We start from the raw sequence: 26579 nt of genomic DNA on the forward strand, positions 1-26579 counted from the left end.
GGCAAGATTTTATAATATTACCAACTCAGGCAACTGATCAGCTGATTACATCTTCTCAAATCCTTCAATGGATTGTAAATTTTTTGGACGAATGTACCTCTTTAAAACTAGTTTTACAGTGAATAATTTAATGTGTAAAATGATGAATATTTCATGTCATCTTTTTTACAATTTGTTTTGTTCCTGAACATTGTGAGCCCATGTGTTTTTATGATATAAAAAAAACCCTTTTCAGTTGACAGTTTTTCTTTTGAACATAATATTTAACATCATGACACCAAATGTTACTAAATGAGTCATCTAATTTCCCCATATTTGTGAATGACAAGAAACAATGTGAATTTGACAAGCACAATAATTTTTTGTGTGTGAACCATAAATACATAGGATAGTATGTAAACAATAAATTATCATTTCAGTAGTTCTACAAATATTTGCATTTTAATACCCTTGTAATTTAACATTGTAATTTTACTGCAACAGTTACCTCCAAACTTTATTCTTTTGTTATTTTATCAGATTAGAATTAAGACTTACTGATAAGGTAGTTTAAAATTAACATGTTCTTAAACATTCTTTTTATCTTCATGAAAACAAGACATAATAATAAATATGTATTTGAGTGACCTGTTCATATGTGATTTTTTTGGGCAAAAAGTATTTAAATTAAAATTAGACATTCCTAATGCATTTCTAAAGAAGTGTTTTTTTTCAGTAATCATGGTAAATAATAAATCTTTGGTTTAAAGAATATACTTGAGACAAACCTAATTCTACATGTCTTAATACTCTGTATTGTGTGTAAATTCTGAAAATAATTGACTGTGATATTGAGTTTCTACCTAAAACTTATAATAAGAAATTAATTTTGAGATTATTTCAACCTATCTAAAATACACAATATATTTTAAGATGCATAAATGTACATCATTGTTGAAAAAAAAAGAATATTGGTTTCGAAAAAAATACTTAAAAAAGGTTGATTGGTGCCCACCATCTTTATCTTCATCATTTTGTCTGCTCCCTTATAACAAATCAAAATAGTTAAGAAAAAATATAAATACATATATTACTTTCTGGAGTTTATTTAGATTTAGGTATGACTTAATATATAATGTTGTTTTTTTCATAATGAGTTTCTTAATTGTCCTGAGATAGTATGTTTAAATAATTGAAGTCTTAATGTTTAAAAAATACCAAATAATTATAGGCCAAAATATATTAATTATATTGATCTTGGTAAACTCCACCTGTTGAAAGGGGAAACAACTGCTGTGGTTGCAAAACATCTTGGTCGTGAGATGTACGGTCCGTCCAGCAAAGATTGATCGTTTCCTGCATTAAAATTGAGTATTGCTCTAGATTCAAATTATCTGAGTGTTTATTTTCTTAAAATATGAAATTTAAGTCTCGATTAATTTAATATATCTATGAAATATGTTTTTTATCGATCGGCTCTAGATCAAAACTTTGTTGGAACGTGACATTTCTTATGTGGTTGACAGTTGTTGTTTTTTAAAAATACCAAACAATATGGTTTGTTTCACTATTTCATCGGTATTTTTACATGAATTAATTAACTGTTTCATGAGCTTTGTTATTAGCCTTGAAAACGCCCAGTAAAGAATGTACCAGAGTTGCTCCCCTGGTCCCGTAATATCGATGCGGTATCTCGCTTCGGTTACCGTCTTCTCATTCTGCAACTGAATCTGGTACATTGGGAAGCCGAAATTCTGTGATATATCTCCATATATCATACCCCTTCTTCCCCCACAAACTTTCCTTCGGTCATCAACTTTCGGCAATGGAAACATTGTCACTACGGTAATGTTTTGCCTGCTGGGGATTTCCTGTACTAGACGACCTCGGGTATCCCCGATCCGAAAATAGTGCCGTCAATTATTTTTAGCCAGCCAATCAAAACACGATGACACAACTCTCCACTCTCAGGCAGCCAATCAGATTAGGTGACAAAAAATAAACCACTGCGAATAAACCACTGCTGGCGATTGAAGATCAAGCACTGTTATGGGAGAAGTAACGCTGTGGACCAATATAAATGCTGTGAAAAGAAATAATAGGATAGTGGTAATAAATGAAAGAGGTAGTATTACTATACCTGATGGGTATTACGGCTTATGCTCACTCAATGATGAAATTTTTAAGCCTAATGGAATTAGTCTCACACAAAATGAGTCGAATGGGACAGTGAATTTAAGCACTGGAGAAACAAGTGTAATTCTTCACGAGAACTTAGCAATTACACTTGGATTTAGACAGCCAGTATCATTATCACCCAACAAAACAGTGAATGGAGATACATTACCCGATTTAGTTCCCTATAAAGAGTTGTGTATCCATCTTGATCAAATAAGCACGACGGATAATATTCAACTAGAAAGTCCTTCAACTCTGCTCAGATCTATTCTAGTGAAAAATGAAAAATATAATAGCGGTAGAACGGAATCTTTCTCACCATTACAATATAAAAAATTGAAGCGGGGTATTATTTCAGACCTTAAAATTTCTGTATTAGATGTAAAACACCAACCTGTAAACACCAACCTGTACATATAGGATACTTAAGTGTAACACTCCATATCATAAATAATGGTTGATGCATCAGGCCCTGGAACGCTCAGAAAATGTAATACAATTGCACTTTCCGATCTCGAAGACACAGAAGGATTCGATAAACCCGGGTACCGATGGTAAGTTATACGCTTTACACTTACACGATAATTTATACAAGCGGACAGAAGTTGCATTCACAGGTAATCTAGGAGATTTAAGCGATGTCGACGTTAGTAGACTCCTTAAAAACACTTCGTACAATATTTTTCTCTACGGTGAGAATAAATGGACTATGGTCGAAGCAAACATCGAGTGGCTACTGAATATCGTCATTACCCCACCTTATGTGATGATGGGTAAGGGACATAATTTAACTAAGATAATAAATAGTGGTATCGTACTCGCGGCTTATATCCCGTCAAAACGAAAAAGTGTGTTAGTCACTCCCCTGCCAGAAAACCCAGGTCATATGTTATATAGTCGCCCGGCAGTCCAAAATGTTAGTTTAAATTTGGTTACAGAATTCGATGATATTAAAGTTAACTTGAGTGCAATACCTAATATTTCTACGCTTATTATTGAAGTCTTGTTCGGAGATGCACCGGTAGATGCCTTCGAAATATTACCAGGTCTATCGATTAAATGGCTCAAGAAACACGAGCGTCAACGTTGCAGTATTATTCATATCGGAGCATCGCCCATTGCAACCCTCGAGGGGGTCCAAATTATTAAAAGTGGTAGTATTTCTCTTACTAAGATATTCTTGCTGTATAATATACATTTGATAAGGTTAATGTATACTCTCAAAACATTTAAGCAAGACCAATTAAAGACTATTATATATTCGTAGTATACACTATGAGTTTATATCCGGCGCTCGATGAAGCAATTGAAAAGATGGAAACTGTTGATGGATTTCGATTACATCAAATAAGCGACATAAAACATCAAATAGAGAAGGATAGGGAGTTGAGACTTGGATTGTATAAAAAGTATCGCAGAGCCATGAATGCTCTGGACGGAGTTGACACCGCGCTTGTAGCAGCTGGCATGGGACTCGGTGTAGCAGGTGTTGGTTTATTATCAACTATAATCGCTGCGCCTATCGTGCTCGGCATGGAAATAGCCGCTGCCGGAGTCTCGGGACTGGCAGGAATAGCGATAAAATTCATTTCTCGTAGGTTGCAAAAGAAAGCATTAAAACATGATCATATTCGGATACTCGCCGAAGTAAAGTTGAACAGCATTGAGGATCATATTTCGACAGCAATGGCCGATTGTAAGATATCCGAGGATGAGTTTCGTTAAGTGTTGTCAGAACTCACCAAATAAAACGCAATGAAGCAGGAGATTCGATCAAAATCTCATAAGACTAGTGGTATAAGCGAAGATGAGAAAAAAAAGTTCATAGAACAGGGGAGGCAACAAGCACATCAATTATTCCATGCCAAAACCAAAGAACTGGTTGGAGATTAAAAATAGATTGCTTACTATCGTTTGATCACATTTAGACAAATGCTTACATAAATATATATAATAATGGAGATAGAAAAAGCTATTAAATGGAGAGAATTACCACAAGGTTTTTATTATATCAGTGATGTCAAACCAACCAAATACGGTTATCAATTGTTTCTTATCACTTTACAAGAAGAGTGTAGTTATATAGTCTGGTCTCCTAGTAAAATGAACGAAGAACTTGTCTAATATCGCTTTATTGATAAAAATAATAAAGAATATTTTTATTACCATTTAGGCTCATCTAAAGCAATGATTGGCCCCATGCATTGGTGAGCTAGAGCCAATTTAACATAATCTCATGACTATCATTGAATCGCATAATCATTTTGGCATAAAAAATGCCACCTGTAGTAGCAGTATAGGTATATAAATCCAGCTCCAGTGGGGTTGCGGCAGAACCATCATTACCTATACTACTGCTACAATAACAAGCGATATGATGTAGGTTTTTTTTACCAAATTAGAAAATAGTTTGATGAAAGTGTAACATTTACAAAGGCCGACCCCAATCTACAAACAAATTTAAATTCTGGTAATCAAAGGTCCAGCTTATCTAAGATTTGATACGGTATATGGTGACCAAAAAAGTAAACTAGTTTTCCAACCTATCCAATTTGGTTTTATTACAATGCAGAGAAAGAAGATACTATTTTTGGTGAAATGGCTTTACTTTAGCAATATCTTGAACAAACATGGCAGAACGTTATGCACTCATTACAGTGAGTGAGTATGGTTTTACGCCGCTTTTAGCAATATTCCAGCAATATCACGGCGGGGGACACCAGAAATGGGCTTCACACATTGTACCCATGTCGGGAATCGAACCCGGGTCTTCGGCGTGACGAGCGAACGCTTTAACCACTAGGCTACCCGACCGCCCCTGCACTCATTACAATTGCTCCATAGTCAGTATAGGTCACTTCTTCAAGACAACAGCACTCTTCAGTTTGTGCTTTCCTGACAGTTTCTTTCTTAAAAGTTCTCTTTCTAGCTCTAGTTTCTTTTCTTCTTTGGCTTTAATATTTCTCAGTATTTTTTCCCTTAATTCCTTTTCTTGACACATCAGTTCTTCCTGCTTTCTTTTCTTAACTTCAGCTTTCCTCATTTCTTCCTCTAGTTTCCTTTTCCGCTCCATTTCCACCTGCTTCACTCTCTCACATTCTAGTTCTTTTTCCTTCCTCTCCAGATCCTCCTTAAATTTATCCTCCTGTAGAAAAGAAAACATTATATTCATTTACCTATGACAAATACCTTAAAATCTCTTTAAACCAGAGTTCAGGGCTTCAGCTCACCTCTTGTAGATTACATCAAAAAAGCATACAACCCAAACTTTTCTGAACATTTTGTGATACCTTTCATTGCATAGCATCATGCTTTGGTGCCTTTACTGATAATGATCACTACAGTCTATTTCAAACAAGAAACTGATGAATAGCAACAATACTGAATAAAACAAATAAACATAATGAAACCAATGCAACAAAAATGTATTTACCCATACTAACATTCTTGTTACTTCTCCTTTCTCTAAAGAACCTTGTCAATGTTTCCTCTGGCAAAAACCCAAACAATATTATATCCCTTTACCTTTGACAATTCATACTTCATTCTTCATACATTGTTCTTCTTTGTAATTTATTTAAATTGGCATTGTTTACACTTTCTTCATCTACTGTACTTAGTCCTGTAGACCTGAAGGAAATTGATTGATGGCTTATGATTTAATGTGCTTATCCTCATGTGAAGTGTATAGCACAGCCTTGACAGGCTCGCACTGACTGAACTTTTGGAGTCATATCAAACAATAACAAGAAGACAAGTCCTTCTATATCACCCAATCCTTCTTAACCCTTGTGTATATCAAAGAGTGGATGTTTTCCAAGTTATTTTTATTCAATTACTGTAATATGTTTACGAACTCTAGGAAATTAAACTGATTGTAGTTTCAGAAAGTCAAAATCAAACTGATGGGGAAAATGATGCAGACTAGTGTGCTGTTTCATGGGTGAGGGTGAACTGGCTAAGGTGATTCCTTCACCACGGAAGAAGTGACATAGGCCAAACCTTCCCAGGGGTAGAACTGGCCAGGGGAAGGTTACACCTGAAGGCAAGTAGCATTCAAGGATGAGATCCTTTTTAGCCATGTTTTTAGCATACTTTACTTTAGGTCAGGAGAGCCAAAACTGGCTGATGAATGGCCATATATATACTCTCCAAAAAAAGTAGGGAATCATGAAATATAAATGTTATGATCAGTCGTCAGAAGATATGCGTTGAAAACAGGGACACATTCTAGCCGATGGTATTTAGAGTGTAGGAACTGGGAGAATTGCTGGTGTTCTGTTGAATGTCTTCAGATGTGTCCAGAGGTATCATGACAGATTTTGGGGTGGGTCTGTAATGATATGGGGCAGGATCACTGACACTGCCATAATGCTATTGCATAACCCATTTTTAACAAGTCATCTAAACTCATTCATTTTTTTTACGACACACACCTGTCTTCTTCATTGGTTGTTTGCACCCTTATAATACACCACCATCATGTTCTGGTGATTGTCATGTTACACCTAATCCTTTCTTTTTCTTATCAAGACAAGCAGGCCAACAAAAAAGCTCATATGACTTTCAGTGAGGTGAGCTAGAAACAAATCATACCTTAATCCTGTTGAAAAGCTCTGTCAACAAATGCAGCGACTCTAGTTTCCTCTTGGCCAGCAGCAATTTGCGTTCCTCCATGGCAATCTTTAGCTTCATGCGCTCCTCTTCCTCACAACGTCTTCTTTTCAAGTGTCTGTCTCGTCTTTGTTCTTCTCTTTCCTTTCTCCTTTCCTCTCTTATTTCCAACTTTTCCTGCTTTCTCCTTTCTCTTTCTCGTTCATCATGGATTTTCTTTTGTCTAAATGAGCAAAACAAGAACAGAAAGTATATATTTATGATGAAGCATTTGTTTTGTGTCCAGAACTAGCTCTCATGGTATAATGACCGCATTAAAAGTCAGCAAAGGTATGTAGCAGATAATGCTAACTATCTCCCACCACGAAGTGGTAGAAGCACATAGGAATGGGTGCTGTCTGTCCGCCCCTTCCGTATCTGCATCCGTCCACCACGTTTCATTTCCGAAGCATAACTCACAAACTGTTACCGGTAAATATTTTATTATGAAACTTTGCATATGTATCAAACACTTGCTGAAATGGTGACTTTTGAACGTCTGGTATTTCAAAAACAAACATTTTTTTCTGTTTCCTTGGCAAGAAACCAGACGTAGACTCAAATATGTGCTTAATATCGTTTCTGGAGCATAAGTCGAAAACTGTTTAATATTTTATTATGAAACTGTGCATATGTAACAAACACATGCTGAACTGGTACCTTTTGCTGTTTCCTTGGCAACAAGTTAGCCTTAACCCAAATACAGGTGTAGTGTAGTGTTCTTTTCTGAATCATATGTCCATAATTTTTTTCAAATATTATAAATGAACCTTTATACAGTGTAGATGCAAGATTTCCTAATGTTTCAAAGTATGAACTGTTAGTGAAATGACATGAAATCAAGTTAAAATTGTTACAATTGATTTAACTTATTATTATACATGGTGGTCCAATGATTAAGACACTTTATTATTACACTAATGTTCTAAAGTTCAATTTCCACGTAATATTTTTCAATTCTAAGATACATGTATACAATGTTTACATGTTCTCAGTAACTTTCCACTACCTCGTGACCTTAACCTTCATGTGCAATGTCAAAGCTCACAGGTCATGTCGCGACCTCTTCAAAGCTCATGCATTTCGAAGCACATGCTCACTAGTGTGTATTGGACCTCCATGCTGCCAGGTTCTCACCCTACTGCCTGCTATATTTGAACTATGTAAAGACACATGTGAGTACCTTTCCCTTTCATTGTTAGGTTTTATGTTTATTTCTGAACACCCTGAAATTGCATATATGCCAAAATATTAATTTAGTGCAAAATTGTTTAGATATTTCACACAACTGTTACATTATATTTGCAAATGTGTGCTTGGTAATTTTGCATAATTTCAATGTAATGTAATTTTGGATGTAATTTTGAATGTGTTAAATACTAGGAAAATTGGTAAATGTTTCTGAATTTACAGAAAGCTATTGTTTATTGTAGTTTTCTGAACATCATCAACTTGTCGACGCTTCAACTTGTCACCAACTCGTCACCAACTTGTCATCAACTGTCACCAATTGTTCCTAAAGCCAAGACTCTGACTATAAACTGTACTACGTTAAACGTCACGAAATAAACCCTGTTGATGCGAGTGTTAGTTTTGTCGTCTTGCATCCACATATAGTGTTCCCTCGCTATTGCGCTCTTCAATATAGCGGTAACTCGGTTATAGCGCACAGTAAAGCATGGCTCCCAAAATTTACTAACATAAACTCAAGTTTTTGAATGACATGATGTTTTCCCCACATCTCAGAAAACATTAGGAGCTGATCACCGGAAATACCAGTCAACAAATCCGAACAGAAGTACGCAACTTAATACTATTATTATAATATCTGGTTATAAACAAATTGTTCATTGTTTATCTGGACTAATGTTGGCAATATATTTTATCAATTATATTCATGATTTCATTCAATAATTAAAATAATGTTTACAATAATTTCTGCGAAATTGTATGCGAAGTAATCAGTAGATCACACAATTCACCGTTATTTACAGCAACCACGGTCAGATTACCGCTATTGATGCCTTGAAACAGACTTAAGTAGCAAGAGAATGGATACACATATCATAAATACCTACCATGACTCCTTAAAAGTCATATTTGAGGCAGTTTGACTGTTTAATGTCAACATAACGTTTTCGCAAGCGAAATACATGTAGCACAGGAAGTCCCAACATTGACCGGTCAAACTGTTCCATACAGAAAAAAATATCCTGCATACCATCTGTACCAAAGTGCTATGCTCATGATTCTTATCATTATAAATGAATATATCCTGGAAGCTGCAACTAAAATAACACGATATTGGAATATATTATTCCTGATAAAATAATAATTTCAGATACAAATACTTCCGACAAATAAATTGCATCAAAATTCTTTGAAGTTTCATTGGATGTTTTTTAACTGAATCACCGGTAGATTGGGAAGAAACATGTGCACAGCTGATTGCTATTTCCTGCTTAGTTTACGAGAATATACGCACAGAAATCCTAATCTCAGCATATAAAACAATGCCTTGGAGAGCAGGAAATACAATTTGAATGGTACATCATCATGTCTAGTAATGTTTTATGTCAAATTTAATACTTTATTGACCAAGTTTGTTATACCTGTTTATTCACCTGAATTCGCTGAAGGGATACAATGTGGTTTTTTGAAAGCACATATTAGTGCTCAATAAATCTTTTCAAACTCTGAATCGTGCAACGTAGATCGTGTTAGGTAGGCAAAGCATGTAAACTATTTTGTTGGTCATCTACCACCCATGACTCGTCAATCATTTGGACCCCGAAGGAAGCGTTGTAGCGATGGATCACTGTACCCATATTAACAGAGTACTGAAATTGTCATCCTATTTTGGATTTTTTACAAAAAGATCTAAGCAGGGTTGTCTGAGAACCTTTATCATTACCTAAATGAGATGCACAAGGTATAATGTGAATGGTAAATAAATACACAAACCAGACTACTTTCTCTCAGTGGGTTTAACAAATTATTTAGAGCTCGCAATCAGGCCATTCACAAAAGATTCCTGTGAACTTGTCAAGATTGATGCCTTCATGTTTTTGTTCAGGAGTTACCTTCCCTCTCTCCATGCATATTAAATACTACATGAGCAAATCAAATTCTAGTGTGCCCCATGGCGGGGGATAATGATAACACTGTTTCCTTCTTGTAGTTGTCTTCATCATTATTCTCATTACAGGTATCCAATGTGTCTGTTAGCTCTCAAAAGAATTTGGATGTAACCATATCCCAGTATCATAATAACAGCTGAATAATAATTATAATAGTCATGGATAATGTATCCCATATCCATAAATTCCAGAAATGAATAATGTTTGAATCTTAAAAAACACTATATTACAGAACATTTACATCATAATCCAGAGTACCGCACAGTACAGAAGCTCAGCTGTATTCATAGGTGTAAAAATTATAGAGCAAGTAAACTGAGCATAGCAACTTTGCAGATTTTAATATTTTAGGGCAGGCTTAAAGGGGCACTGATCTAACGCAATTCCCCGGGACTGGTTGTTGCCTTTGTTATTGTTTTTCCCCAGTGAGTACCCGGATGTATAGCAGAAATCTAGACTAGTTCGCGACCTCTGCTGCGCCATTCGTAAGCGCATTAGTCACTTTTATTGTTAGTAATAAGGGCGTATGGTCAAATTGATCAACAAAATGAAATAGCATCGGTAATGGTGACGAAGTCACTTGCTTGGTAATTTTGCGATTTTCGTTTACACTATTTTGACTTGCAACACAAAGTAAATATTTCACCCGAACATTGCTTTTTTTATAGTGTGTATATTTTTTTACTGTCAAATGTGTAACACATTTATTAAACGTCTAAATATTCAGTTATTTTACAAAGTGACTGAAAAACATTTCTATCTGTATTATCATGATAACAAATTCCAAACATTTTGATGTTTAATGTCATCACCAAGAGACTGAAAATGTTACGTTGAAAAGCTGCTAATCCTACATAATAATCTGTTGTGATGTTTGTAGGCCTTTTTGATCGTCTTAATCAATCTGGACAGATTTTTTAGTCGAAATGACTGAAATATTTACACATTTTATAAATTGCCTGAGAGAATCACATTTTACAAATTGACAGTAATATATACACGCTTACAAAGGAAAAGACCTGTGAAAATAACGTCTATCGCGCATTGAAGAATTTCCCAACCAAGACGTAGAGAAACAAGAACGAATCGGTTCAAAAGAAGGAAAACAAAATGCAAATATCATAATTACAACCTACCAAATTTATGTGTATAAATTTTAGGCAGCTTCCTTGTTCGAGGAATGTATCCATGAATATCCACACAAAGGAACAATATCCCACTCGTCTGCAGCTTTACAAAGAAACTTATTCGATGTCACGTGTCTCACTAACAATCAAATATTTTAAAAGATATATATCGTTTCGGGATATTATAACCCGTGTTCGTTTCTCAACTGATCACTTGGATTGTTTCAAGTGTTTTACATAGGTGTCACGTCTCAATGGTCGGCTGACAACTATTTTCATAACGTCCACGGTTCCGAAAAAATCCACTGAGTGATAGATAACAATGATCAATCAATCAACGTATTATCAGTTAACCATTTGAACAAAGTATGTTGTTTTTACAGCGGCACTTCACGCCAATATATGAGTGTATTCCCTTTGTATTAGAAAACCTAGACATGTAAACACTCACTCTTGACATATCCACTGTGCAAGATAACAGTGATAAATCAATCAACGTATTTTCTGTTAATCCTTTGATGACTAGGAACGATCCGTTGATTTACAAAACAAAGTAAATCAACTGATCATTCATCTCTTGCTGGGCTGCCACGTGCATATTACATAACACACATTTCACCTCACTTCAAACCTGGATTTAGATTGAATAATTACCCCAGACACAATAAATGCCAAATGGGAACCTTTGTCAGGTAATGTAAGTGGTGCTACCACTAATTGCACCTGTAATAAATTCATTAACTGAGCATCAAGTGAATGACGACAAATACACAAGTGTAGGGTTATACGAGAAAACGTGGATGACAACAAGGGAGTAGTAATCGTATTATCGACGCAAGCCGAAATCCGAAAATCCTTTCACTGCATGGATACTCTTTTTAGTATTAAACTATAACCATCTGGGGTATTTCCAAATGACATCTGATGAGCTCCGCTGTTCTTTTTGTCTGTTTGTTTAGGCTGAAGAAATTAATTAACATGTGTCCTTTGTCGAAATCTTTATAGATCACAGTTAACCAATCAGTGTTTATGCAAAAATGCGTAAAACAAATATTGCCTCCAGCCTCCAAGTTTATTTAGCTGTCCTTGCAGACGGTAGCCCAGTCTCTGGTCACGCTCAGTTGCGTTGCGTATCATCCGGGTACTCACGGGGGAAAAAACAATAACAAAGGCAACAACCAGTCCGGGGAATGGCGTTAGATTAGTGCCCCTTTAAACTAGGCTAAATCATCAGCCAAACAAAACGATTCACCACTGTGGTTAAAGCATAGAAAATGAGTTTCATGCTGCACAATTTCTACAATCAGGCCTGGAGCCTGCCAGCCTCGCCTTAGAATTTTTAATTGCGATTTCCCGCTTTCCTGTCTTCTCATCCAGGCATTTCATTGTGGAATAGCAGCACCTGAGGTGATTCGAGCACTAACAGTGTGATGTATGTCAAGCAAGCGAGTGTTCCCGTGTTTTTTCAGGACTGGCCTTTGCATTTGTTTGTGATGGATGCCAACAGAAAGGCAGGTTAAACTCACCTTTTTGCAAACATATGGTATCATGGCAACTAATAGTGATACATTGAATTATATAGTTGGATTCGTACAACAGACTCAGTAGAGATATCTTGTCATTATCGAAATTTAAAAATAAGCAGACTCATTGTCAAAAGAGTGATTAAGAGCAGGCGTGTGTACACACATGTGAATTCAAAAATAAATGGACAGACTGATTGTAGTAAGGCTCATTGACAAAGATAAACCAACTAGTTCAAAGATTTATTATTCACTAAGCAATAACAGCTAAGCATTGAGGATTTAACCCTCTGGATGCCATTTGGACATATATACACAAAATGCATTTTCTGTGCCAGGGGGACATGTGTCCTTCTAAAACATGTTAAAAGAATTGAAATTAATTTGGGGGGGATTACCCCAAACCCATATACATTGCAATAAATTGCAAAAAATAGTAAATTTCTAACACATTTGTGTCATTTTCTACTATTCTACTGTCAGTAAATAATTACACTTTCACCCAAATGTGCCGCCATTGAATTTTTTTCAGTTTGAACAAATTGCACCAACTGATTACACATGCAAAGGAATGTTTGAAACCTTAAAAAATATTGGTTAAAATTTTTAAAAGGACATTAATTCTACTGATCTATGTATTATTAAGCTTATGAAACCAAATAAAACCCAAGTTTATTGATGATGAATGGAGTGTATTTTGGTGTACATGTCCAAGGCATTGTTTTTTCACATTGATGTCCATATTAAAAGACATTCAAACAGTTATACACACATACTGACATCTGTTAAAAACAGTCTGTGTGAAACATTGCCACTTGTCATATTGAAAATAAAACTTGGATGTTCCATTAATGCTTCTTAAACTTCAAATTCTGCAAAACCACAGACAAGGTATCGCAAATTCTTGGACAAAAATTTACACTAAATGGTGACCTAAGATAAAGGTTGCTTTGCGGTCCTTTTCAAGAGAGAAAAAAGCAGAATGCATTGTTTGAAACAAAAATGAAATTATATCCTAGTGATGTAGTCATCGTAAAACACATAGCTGGACATGTAATCACCAACATAATTATAGCAAATTAATACATCATGAAATATGCAATTCATTCTTTAAATGTTGACGTATTGTCTTTATAAACAGGCCCTTATATAATCGGCCCTTGGTGAGACAACAACATCCAAGCTTCTTTGACAGGATGCATGCATGATGTCTGTGAACTCGGCAATGATTATGATTTGAGTGTCAGGCATATATCCCTGAATAGACCATCTTGAATCCGATTCCAATGAACCAGACAATCCACAGTAAGTAACATTTTGCATTGTCATGTCCAAAGGTCACATCTTAATTTCCTTCAAAATAGAAGTTGCCACATGACCATTGATACTGTGTTATGCCTGGTCTGAAAACTTTCCTTCATTAAATTGAAAATATTGTTATATTTTCTATAAATTTAAGACTTGAATGTCTCTGGAATTGAACTCATTTGAAACATGAGAATAAAGACAAACTACCTTAAAGCATCTACTGCTTGTTTTTGACAGAGAGAAAGAGCTGTCCGGCATCAAGTGACCATTCCTGTTGACAGGCAGGGGGGGAGGGACAGGCAGGCAATGTGTGTAGCATGTAGCCTTCTTGTCAGAGGTGATACGCACTCGAGAGGTCGCAAGAAGGTGTCAATGGCACTTAGTACCAACATCTCGCAGAAAGTGGCTGGCAAAGACGGTAACACGTAACATCTATCGCGTGTATCTCGTTTACACGTGCTGCCGTAGCGAGAACCAGGAGGAAGATTGTCTTCTTAGTCAGGTTGTAGAACAACGCTGAATGAAGTGGTTCAAACGGCGCACCTCTCAGTAGGGTGAGGACTATGTTCAGGACCCAAGCCGGGGGTCTTAACTCAGGCATCTGGGTCTAGATTTTTGAAACCATCTTAGCTAATGCCCCCATTTCACTACGACCATGAATAACCCGAATCACCTTGAATAGGAAACTTTTCATTTTCGTAGATAAATCTCAATCATTTCTTGAAGTTCTTAAATGAATCTTATTTGATTCCCAAATATTTGTACAGTTCTTGGGAATTTGTTGAATCAGCGAGAAAGTTTTTGCAATTTCGTGGCTGTATCGTAATCCATTCGTGATTAATACTTAGGTCCCGTAACAGCTTCGTAATTGATTCTTTTGCATTCTTGGCTATTCCTAGCGATTTGTGGCTCCCAAAATTTCTTGTCCTCAACCCCAAAACATCCCGAAACAGCCGAATGTTCTGAGTCAACAACAAATCATGTAAGAATTAAAGGGGCACTGATCTAACGCAATTCCCCGGGACTGGTTGTTGCCTTTGTTATTGTTTTTTCCCAGTGAGTACCTGGATGTATAGCAGAAATCTAGACGAGTTTGCAACCTCTGCTGCGCCATTCGTAAGCGTGTTAGTCACTTTTATGGGTAGTAATAAGGGCGTATGGTCACATTGATCAACAAAATGAAATACAAGTTTCGAGATAATAAGGAAATGTAGGTATCATTGTGGGTAGCATCGGTAATGGTGACGAAGTTTTGATAAGTCACTTGCATGGTAATTTTGCGATTTTTGTTTACACTATTTCGACTTGCAACACAAAGTAAATATTTCACCTGAGCATTGCTTTTTTTATAGTGTGTATATTGTTTTACTGTCAAAATGTGTAACAAATTTTATTAAACGTCTAAATATTCAGTTATTTTACAAAATGACTGAAAAACATTTCCATCTGTATTATTATGATAACGAATTCCAACATTTTGAGGTTTAATGTCATCACCAAGAGGCTAAAAATGTTACGTTGAAAAGTACATATCTATGTTGTTTGGCTTCTAATCCTACATAATAATCTGTAATGTTTGTAGGCCCTTTTGATCGTCTTAATCAATCTGGACAGATATTTTAATCAAAATGACTGAAATATTTACACATTTTATAAATTGCCTGAGAGAATCACATTTTACAAATTGATGGTAATATATACACGCTTACAAAGGAAAAGACCTGTGAAAACAACGTCTATCGCGCATTGAAGAATTTCCTTACCAAGACGTAGAGAAACAAGAACGAATCAGTTCAAATGAAGGAAAACAAAATACAAATACCATAATTACAACCTACCAAATTTATGTGTATAAATTTAAAGCAGCTTCCTTGTTCGAGGAATGTATCCGTGAATATCCACACAAAGGAACAATATCCCACTCGTCTGCAGCTGTACTGTACAAAGAAACTTATTCGATGTCGCGTGTCTCTGTAACCATCAAATATTTTAAAAGATATATATCATTTCGGGATATTATAACCCATGTTCGTTTCTCAACTGATCACTTGGATTGTTTCAGGTGTTTCACATAGGTGTCAAGTCTCAAAGGTCGGCTGAGAAAGCACACGTGACAACTATTTTCATAACGTCCACGGTTCCTAAAAAATCCATCAATTTGAGTGATTGATAACAATGATCAATCAATCAACGTCTTATCAGTTAACCCTTTGAACAAAGTATGTTGTTTTTACATCGTCACTTCACGCCATGATATGAATGTATTCCCTTTGTTTTAGTAAACCTAGACATGTAAACACTCACTTTTGACAAATCCGCTGTGCAAGATAACAGTGATTAATCAATCAACGTATTTTCTATTAATCCTTTGATGACTAGGAACTATCCGTTGATTTACAAAAAAACAACTAAATCAACTGATCATTCATCTCTTGCTGGGCTGCCACGTGCATATTACTTAACACACATATCATTTCACTTCAAACCTGGATTTAGATTGAATAATATACGAGAAAACATGGATGACAACAAGGGAGTAGTATCGTATTATCGACGCAATCGGAAATCCGAAAATGCTTTCACTGCATGGATACTTTTTTTAGTATTAACTATAACCATCTGGGGTATTTCCAAACGACGACATCTGATGAGCTCCGTCGTTCTATTTGTCTGTTTGTTTAGGCTGAAGAAATTAATTAACATGCGCCCTTTGTCGGAATCTTTATAGATCACAGTTAGCCAATCAGTGTTTATGCAAAAATGCGTCAAACAAATATTGCCTCCAGCCTCCAAGTTTATTTAGCTGTCTTTGCAGACGGTAGCCCAGTCTCTGGTCACGCTCAGTGGCGTTGTGTATCATCCGGGTACTCACGGGGGAAAAACAATAACAAAGGCGACAACCAGTACGGGGAATTGCGTTAGATCAGTGCCCCTTTAAGTAAGAACAACATTCGGCATATTCGTAACTTAGTCGTACGTGATTCTTACAATTCGTTCCTGATCTGTGAATGAATCTTGTAATTCGTACATGTTTCTTAACCCATTCCTGGCATTATTCATATTTTTCAACCCGACTAGCCACAAAAGTTTGCATTATTGGCCGAATCATAACAAATTTCGAAAGTCTGATTTGGGGTGAATCGGTATATTCGTGGTCATAGTGAAAGGGGGGGCATAAGATAAATCTTAACTACTTACTTTCAAAGATAAGATATCTTAAGGTTTCCATAAGATAGATTTTCGAAACTGTCGTCAACCTGTCGCAGACAAACCTACATATGTCCTTCATGTAGATGTTAAGTGATGTATACTGGGTCAGTTTGACAATACTGCATGTTTTTTTGTGTTTATGCCAAAAGTCAAGTTTAAAGAGTAAACACCAACATTATACATGGAAACACTCAAAACAAAAGTTGTTCAGGAAGCAGGGCACCCACCAGCAAGTTGTAATGACAAAACAAACTTAACAAGCTTAGATTGTTATTCATATATCCAATATATTTCACAAATAAACAAAGGACTTAAATACAATATCAACTTATTTGTATTTAGATTATGTAATTATTTTTGTATCTGTCTAGATCCATAATTCTTTTCAAAATTTGAAAGTGACACCAAGTTTCGTTCACAAAGGGAGATAATTTAGGAATTGTCAAGTTATTTTGTCTCATGGAACACGCCAGAAGTTAACGTGAACATAATAAAATTTAGTCTATCCTTTTAAATAAAGAAGAGCTAATAAACCAGGGGTCCGGAAACCAACATATGCGCCGGACATGTCCGATTGGGAATCTCAAATGTCCAGTTTAAAATATTGCTTACCGGACATTTAAATTTTTCTGTCCGGACATTTTAAAAAGTATTGACTGGACAGTCTTAAACTTTGACCGGACGTGATCAACAGTTAGGACTGAGCAGTTTCTGTCTGCACTTGTAACACAATGAAGATTATCTACACTGACAAGCTTTGTTTGTTTTGATTGCTGTAAATACATCGTACCTACATGATAGTCCAATTGGTAAATTACTGTAATAGGCAATAAACTGAGTTGACACTGATTAATCGAGGATTAATTACTGAGAACATCTTGTTGATTTGAGTAAAATGTGTTTACAACTGTACATAAATACCTTGCATCATCGATGTACCTCATTATCCTCACAATTCTATGATACGTAACCTCAGACAAGAAGCGAAAGCGTGACAACAGCCAGTCGACCGATGCAGATCAGTCGAGCGGATCTGCCAAACCCTCAAAGTCTGAATGATCATTTTGTAAGGTGTGGCTAACGACTTTCACTTGGTTGACATACAATGAGGATTTGCAGATTTTATTGTTTTCAGTAGCTAGTCGTATATTGAATCTTTAGTTTAAAAAAACACTTTTCCCGTGAGGTCACATGATAACCAAATATGGGATGATTGTCTCGATCCAAATGTTACAACGCGTACACTTGAGCAGACTCATGAATATTAATTAGACCGTTCACTACGTTAACAGATCATTATTATAACAGAAACAAACATATGTTTTTCATATATATCTAAAATGATATTATTTTTATTAATTGTCCGGTGAATTAAACAATTTAAATTGAAACAATTCATAATTCATCATATTATGAAAACGTAACAACTTGTAATGTGTGTGTAAAAAGTTGTACTAAAATGCGCTATTTGCAGGGGGCGTGGCCTATATGCAAATGTCCGATTGGGATTTTAATTTTTCCGGACCCCTGTAATAAACTGATTTGTCTGATTTGATTAAAATCCAGCCAGGAGCAAAATAACTCTCTCAAGCATCTATATTTTTTTAATTTAAAATAGGTAAATGTATACTTAAATATTATAAAGACCAACATCAATTATTATTTTAAAATCGGTCCATTGAATGCAAAATTCAAAGATTATTGTGGTGAAAATGTCTATTTCATATTCATCAGTAAATTTTATTCAATAAACGGTTTCTGAGAAAATATATGGGAGAGTAAACTTTGGACAAAATATGCTACTTTTTGACAACATTTTAAACCCAAACAAGCATGGGAACACATGTTTTATTTGATTTTTCCATTCTCAAAAATATAATAAAAAAATCTGTGCTTAACTTTTGCTGTCAAAATTTCAATAAATTGCTTTATGTAATGGAATACATCAATGCCATTAATCACCTGTTTTTAAAGAATGCAATTGTTCAATGGACAAAAGTTAATCACATGTCCAATATTTGTCTTTCAATAATATATAGTCTACCTGTTGTTTTTAAAACAGAAACAAAATACAATTACTTTTGCCAGAAAAATCTTAAATATACTCGAATATGAATATACATGTACTACACAAATATTTGATCACATGTATTTCACTGCATAGTTAAAATTCAATTGTTAACACCGCTCGTCCCACACCAATTAAGATGTAAAAACTGAAACACTCATGGTTTTACATTTCGTTACATATGTAAATTAATATAATTTTCTAAATTGCAAAATTAAGACTACAGCATTGACGCAAAAGCAATCCAGAAAATATAACAGCGGAACTCTGCGCTTTATAAAAAAAACATTGAGCAAGGTCTCGCCAGGAATATAAAGGGAAATCCACTCTCAACTAGAGTATGAACTGAGATTAGCTGCCCATGAGTTATCAATAAGGTCACGGTCATTACAATAGCCTGCCGAAACCTTCTGTTTTTATCCTTCCCAAATTATCGAAAAGGTATGTTTCACACTTCTTCAGCATGGACTCGGATAGAAATATATTGTAAGTTATCGACTCCATAGTTATGTGGATCGCTGTAGCGATTAAGAACATCAATGACGTGAAATCTTTGATGCATTCTTCTTGTTTTCGATGTGTCAATTTAAATCACACAGTTTAACAAAATGAAATGTCAATGATTGAATGTTTTATTTGTTTGAAAAATACCTATAGCAAAGTATGCCACTATCTTGGATAAAACTAATGACAGGTATGGGGCTATCTTATATTTACGACAATCTTAGGTTATCCTCGGGCTCGATAGTTTCCAAAATAGGCTATGATAGGCTACGATTTCCTCACGAAAATCTAGGCCCTGGTTTTTCAGTAGGAAGGAGCGAAGTAAGGCTTGGAGTTCATTTTCCGATCTTCTGAAACTGCCAAAACTGAATTGAGGGCCACAAGGTCATTGTGATAGTGCTTCCCTTCAGATGACACTTGTGACACAGAAAGAATAGGAACTCCGCCAGAAATTGAGGAGACGCAGAGGTGGAACACTGGTGTTTTTCCTTGTAAAAACTTTCGATGTGCCAGTGTAATAGCTCTCGCTGCCCTAGCCGAGTGGACCTTGGCCCTTAAGGCTCTTTGTAGATGGACCAGACTCACATATGTAACCTGCATGTCTGGTGCCGGGTCTGGTCGTTTGCTGTATGGGTGAATCAGTAGATTCAGCTATCTTTCTGAGAACCAACCCATCGCTGGCCACCAGCACACGACCAAAGTCAGATCGAGGCTCTGCGTCGGGTTGATCTTCTGAATGACCCTGTGAAGGAGTACTGGAGGCAGAAAAGCTTACACTTTTAGTCCTGGTAGTTCTGGCGGTTCAGGAGGCAGTTGTCTATGTACACCTCGAATTGGACACTCCTCATGAGGAGGAAGGAGGCTATTGGCTTGGTGATGCATGTTAATTGCCTTGGGGCCGAGGAAATTTCAAATGTGAGCTCTGCGCATTAATAGTGGGCTCCCATAAAGGTGAAGCGGAGGAATTTCCTGGATCGGTACATGTAGTAATCATGGTAATTGCCGTTCGTGTTTCACTTCGACTTACCCGATATCCCAATGTTTTATGTAGTAACTAAACTGAGCAAAAACTCTGCAAACCTATTTTTATCACAACATCGTTGTTGCTGTCACGTGGAATTATAAAAAGGCCTGCATGTGCTTAGCACCACTGGTAACGCAATATGATTCGCCAGGCAGTCTTTTTACCCTTCTCAACTGGTGGTCCCTTAAAGAATGCGAAAAGCGACACGTTGGAATCTAATGCTTGCTATTCGTATTTTTAAGCTACATTTATTAAACGAGGAGAGTCAGGATTTTATTATCGATTTCAATTGTGTGGCCGCAGATTCATATATAATATATACTCCCAGATGCATATTTGTAATGCTTTACACATGGAAATCAAACTCGATATCATGGTTCTATATAATTAGATCTGCTTTCACAACTAATATTGCTAATAAAATTCCACATGTCCCCCCATTTCCAACATATGTCTCCTGCGTTTGATCTTTTCTAAAAATGTATTTCAATTTTTCTTGTAATTGCTGTTTTTGAGGACTGTAATTTTCGATTCAAATGGCAGATTTATATATAATAAAATCCCACATACAATACAATAGCAATAGTCTAAATAATAATGCCATACAATATGTAAAGCGCACAGAAAGGCTTGCATTTCTAATTTCAGAATAAGCATGTTTGTTTACGAAAAGCTGTGTCACATGATATGCAAATTAGGTGTAATGCCACTTCATCACTGCGCCGGAATATAGCTTTTTGCCATAACCTCTTTTGCCAGATCGTGGTTCAATGGAACAATGGATAACGTTTTGCTGAATCGTTATATTCTGCACATTTTTTAGCTTGAAATCGCGTGGATGTTTCAATATGGTACTTCGTGGACATATTGTGACAAAGATTTCTTGTGTATATATTCTGGTATTAAACATTGTGTCCGAGCCGAAAACTTAGATGGCAAAAGCCGACTAACATGACTAACATAAGACAAACTTCTTTTGCATGCTCAGATATGAACCCGTTTTATTCCGTACCATATCGCCACATAATAAAGTGAGGGTACGGAACATTGAGGTGAACATATATGCTGTCATGTGCTAATTAAGATAGGAAAAATTGAACACTTGCTGTCTCAATTTGCAGATGACACAACATTAAGTTTGGATGGAACAGAAAAAGGCCTTTATGCTGTATTGCACACATTGCAGTTTTTTGCTAGATTTTCTGGACTTAAGGTTAATGCAGAGAAAGCTAAACTAATTTGGATTGGTTCAAAAAAGAGATCAAGATATAAACTATGTAAGGATTGGCATCTAGACTGGACTAATACAAAGTTTAAACTATTAGGAATAAACTTTGATGTTGATTTAGATAATATTGTTGAGGATAATTATAAAATAAAGCTTGAAAGATTGAGAGAGAAATGAACCTAAGAAATGAACGGTAAGAAATTTGACTCCAGTAGGTAGAAATATAGTCCTAAAAAGCCTCTTAGTCTTACTGTCAAAATTGAATCATGTTTTTTCTACCATACCCAACCCTCCAAAGGATGTGACTGATACTTTTCAGAAAAGATGTTTTAAATTTTTATGGAAGGGAAAAACAGATAAAATGAAAAGACAAATAATGTCTCAACCCCCAAAACATGGCGGAATTAACATGCCAATTATAAAGGATGTGGTTGCAGCACAAAAACTTTCATGGATCAGAAGATTATATTGTTATCAATCAAAATGGACTGAGTTAGTTGCTTGCTATATTCCAAATAGAGAGAGATTATGGTTGGCAGATGCCTCCTATGTTGATGCATTTATTGATCGACATACCATGAATGTATTTTGGAAGGATGTTTTGGAAGCTTGAGCAACATACTTGTCCAAAAAGAAACTGAAAACTGGTCAAGATATTACGAGACAGTCTATATGGTTTAATAATGGATTACAAATAGGAAATAGTCCAATCTTTTATAAACATTTGTCAAGCAGTGGTGTAGCCTTCATTGGGGATTTAGTGGATTACAACGGTAAATTTTATGTATTTGATGCTTTTGTGCATATGTATGGAATCCAAACAAATTATATAGAACATTATGGAGATATAAATGCAGTCAAACAATTTTGTAAGGCAAAGGAATACAATATTTTCAATTCTATATCTCCTCGACCAACCATGCCACTCAACATATCACATCTTCTAAACCAAAATATGGGTAGTAAAGAATTTTACAAGACTTTATCAGCACAGGAGTTTGTTAAATTCCATGACATTGAAAAATGGGAAAGTATACTATATAAGACATTTAGTGAAACAAATTGGCAAGAACATATATTGATGGCAAAAAGGTGTTCACAAAGTGAGGATATTAGATGGTTTCAGTTTAAAATTACTCACTATATTCTTACAACTAACAAATATTTATATAAAATTGGATATTCTGTGTAATGTTTACGTTCTGTATTATACTCCGAATATTTGTTCCGCTACAATATGGAATCCGATTTTTAGTGTTACCCCCAAAACGGAAGTTATTAGTGTGTATTAATCAGTGAATAAAACCAATCATCATCACCTCGTGCTCTTGTAGTTTAATGACAGTACATCACATTTTGGCGACGAGCAGCCTATCGGCCGACCTCTACAAGTACCCTAGAGGTAATTACTGGCGTGAGACACTTTTCTAGTGTTTGAATCGATACAAACATTGACTTTTTCCATAGTTTGTTCACACCTACCCTCGCACAACGTTGACCGTACGTAGACAAAATGGCGGCGGCATTACCCCCATTCGCAGAATTCGAACTGCAACCACGAGAAACTGCACCTACTCGTTTCTCAAAGTACCTCAGGCAATTAGAAAACCTATTCCTCGCCATGGACATCACTGATGCAAACCGTAAAAAGGCTTTGTTGTTGCAATATTCGGGTGAAAATGTGGATGACATTTTTGATACGCTGACTGTTCCTGCGGTTTCAGAGGACGCCGAGGACCGGAAGGACGTTTATTTGTGTGCGGTGAAAGCGCTAAAGACTCATTTTGAACCGCTGAGATGCATTGATCAGCTGTTTTACTCATTTCGTCAGGAAACGCAACAAAGTGATGACACTGTCAGTGAATTTTATACCAGGTTAGTGATTTTGGCAAAACTGTATGAGTTTCATGATGAGAACCTGGAAATTAAACGGCAAATCATCCAAGGAACACGTGATCACAGACTCAGACGTAAAGCCATTGAACAAACACTGACACTTGACAGTATTTTGAAAACTGCTCATTCCATGGAAGTTGCTAAAGAAAATGACCTCATGATCAGTTTTGACAGCAATCACAGCAACAAGTGCATGCACACCAAGCGATAGATCAGAAACCACGCCCAAGGGTTACAGTGGAAAATACAACATGTGGATTGTGTGGAGGACACTATCCCCATCATGGCACCTGTCCAGCAAACGGAAAAGTATGCCACAAATGTGAAAAAATTAAATCATTTCAGTCACGTGTGTCGTTTTAAACCAGCTTCCAGTCCCCACAAACCTGGCAATTTCAATCGTGGCCGTGGGAGAGGAAATTGGAAACAAGGAAATTGGAAATACACATCAGGGAGAAACAGACAATCTGCTCGATCAGTCAATCATGAAGATGAAACAAACAACACAGTAGCTGGCGCAACACACGAAACAAGTAGTGAGGAAGAATACACCTTCCTGCTATCGAAAACAAGTCTGGTTGACGCACCATTTTTCGACATTTCAGTTTCTGGTTCCCCGATCCGAATCATGGCTGACCCTGGTGCTACAGTGAATATTATGAACAAGTGTGACTTTGACAAACTCAACCCGAAACCACAACTTATTTCATCCAAAACCAAAATCTACCCCTATATGTCCAAATCACCATTGAACATTTTGGGGAAATTTGAAGCAGACCTGGCTTGTGAATATTCAGACACGGAGTGTAGAGAGACATTTTATGTTGTGAGTAGACCAAGTAGCTCACTAGTCAGTTGGAAGACGTCACAGAAGCTGAACCTCATTCGTGTGGCCAACAACATACACGTCTCGACCCAAGAAAAGTCAAATGAAAAGTCGACTTTGCCGTCAATCATACAAGAATTTCCAAATGTGACAGAAGGTATGGGTGCATACATAGGAAATCCTGTCAGAGTCTACGTTGACCCTAACATAAAACCAGTAACCCAACCCCGTCGCAGAATTCCATTTGACATTCGGAAACAGGTGGAAAAGAACATCGAAGAGCTCGAGAAATCAGATATCATTGAGAAATGCAATGGGCGGACACCATGGATCTCGTCGATCGTTGTTGTACCAAAACCGAGAAACCCAGATGACATACGCATATGTGTAGAAATGCGATCTGTGAACCGTGCTATCATTCGTGAACACCACATTATACCCACGATTAATGACATCGCAGCTGACCTCAATGGCTGTAAGTTGTTCCGCAAACTTGATCTCCAGCAAAGGTACCATCAAATCATGCTACACCCTGATTCTCGGAATTTGACTGCATATTCCACGCACATTGGGCTTTACAAAAGGCTCAACTTTGGCATGTCGTGCTCAGCCGAAATATTCCAAAAGGTGATTGGAGATGTGATCCAAGGCATCCCAGGCATCCCAGGTGCTCGCAATATCAGCAACGATATCTACATTGGTGGTAGAAATGTTTCAGAGCATGACCAGCGCCTACGACAAGTGTTACAGCGTCTCTCCGACTGCAACCTGACAATCAATGCATCAAAGTGTGAGATTGGTGTGCCTAGCATGCTATTCTTCGGTCATCGATTTAGCGCAGATGGTATCTCACCTGATCCAAAGAAGGTGGCAGATCTACAGGCCATCCAACCACCGACAAACGCCTCTGAAGTTCGCAGCATTCGGAGTTCAGCGTCATTCTGTAGTCATTTCATCAAAGACTTTGCTCTCATCACGAAACCACTGCATGGACTCACGTGCAAGGATGTTCCTTGGACTTGAGGTGAAACCGAAAAACAAGCTCTTGACAGGCTCAAAATGGCGTTATCTGAAAACATAACGCTCAGTTACTTTGATCCCGAGAAGCAATGCATATTGTTCGTAGACGGAAGTCCCGTTGGGCTTGGCACGGTGTTGACACAGAAGGATCCTGTCACAGGTGAAGTGAAACCGCTTCATTTTGCAAGCCATCCACTCTCTGACACAGAGTCGCGCTACCCTCAAATCGAGAGAGAAGCACTGTCTATCTATTGGGTAATCAAACGTTTCAACTTGTACCTCTACGGTAAAGAGTTTACAGTTGTGACTGATCACCAACCATTGGTATCACTCTTCAACAATCCAGTATCAAGACCATCGGCAAGAATCGAAAGATGGCTGATGGACTTGAAGCATTATCGCTTCACAGTGGAGTACAGACCCGGATCAAATAATCCGGCAGACTGCCTGTTTCAGATCGATCAGGAGATGAAGACCAGACTGCTGAAAGTTATGTCGCGTACGTCTCGCGAAATGCTGTTCCCAAAGCCACGACACTTACCGAAATCGAGAATGCAACATTGCATGATCCACTCCTGCAGGCGGTTATATCGGCTCTGAAATCTGGAAGGTGGCACGAAACCCCACCAGGCGTGTCACTGGCAGAGATGAGTAGATTCAAGAAAATCCAACACGAACTTACCTGTTCTGACACGATTCTCTTGAAGTCCAATCGGATCGTTGTGCCAACATTACTCCAGGAACGTGTGGTTGATATCGCACATGAAGGGCATCTGGGCATTGTAAAAACAATCGCATTACTCCATGAGAAAGTTTGGTTCCCGCTTATGGACAAATTGGTCACTCAGAAAATAAAATCCTGCTTACCGTGCCAAGTATCTGTGCCAACCATGCA

The 26579-nt window shown here is 36.8% G+C and overlaps 1 protein-coding gene across 1 annotated transcript in view; it reads right to left on the reverse strand.

Moving 5' to 3' along the window:
- Nucleotides 1-4399: 4399 nt before the first annotated feature.
- LOC139450060 (A-kinase anchor protein 17A-like) overlaps nucleotides 4400-26579 on the reverse strand; it is an 83918-nt gene continuing 61738 nt past the window's right edge. Inside the window, exons 3-4 of the mRNA XM_071231699.1 lie at nucleotides 6754-6994; nucleotides 4400-5302 (exon numbers count right to left, since the gene is read on the reverse strand). Of these exons, the coding sequence (XP_071087800.1) occupies nucleotides 5012-5302; nucleotides 6754-6994 (532 nt within the window). The 3' untranslated portion in view covers nucleotides 4400-5011. The remainder of the gene's footprint in view (nucleotides 5303-6753; nucleotides 6995-26579) is intronic.

The sequence above is a fragment of the Haliotis cracherodii genome, unplaced genomic scaffold (assembly GCF_022045235.1).
Source record: "Haliotis cracherodii isolate W230 unplaced genomic scaffold, xgHalCrac1.p SCAF_8, whole genome shotgun sequence".
Lineage (NCBI taxonomy): Eukaryota > Metazoa > Mollusca > Gastropoda > Lepetellida > Haliotidae > Haliotis > Haliotis cracherodii.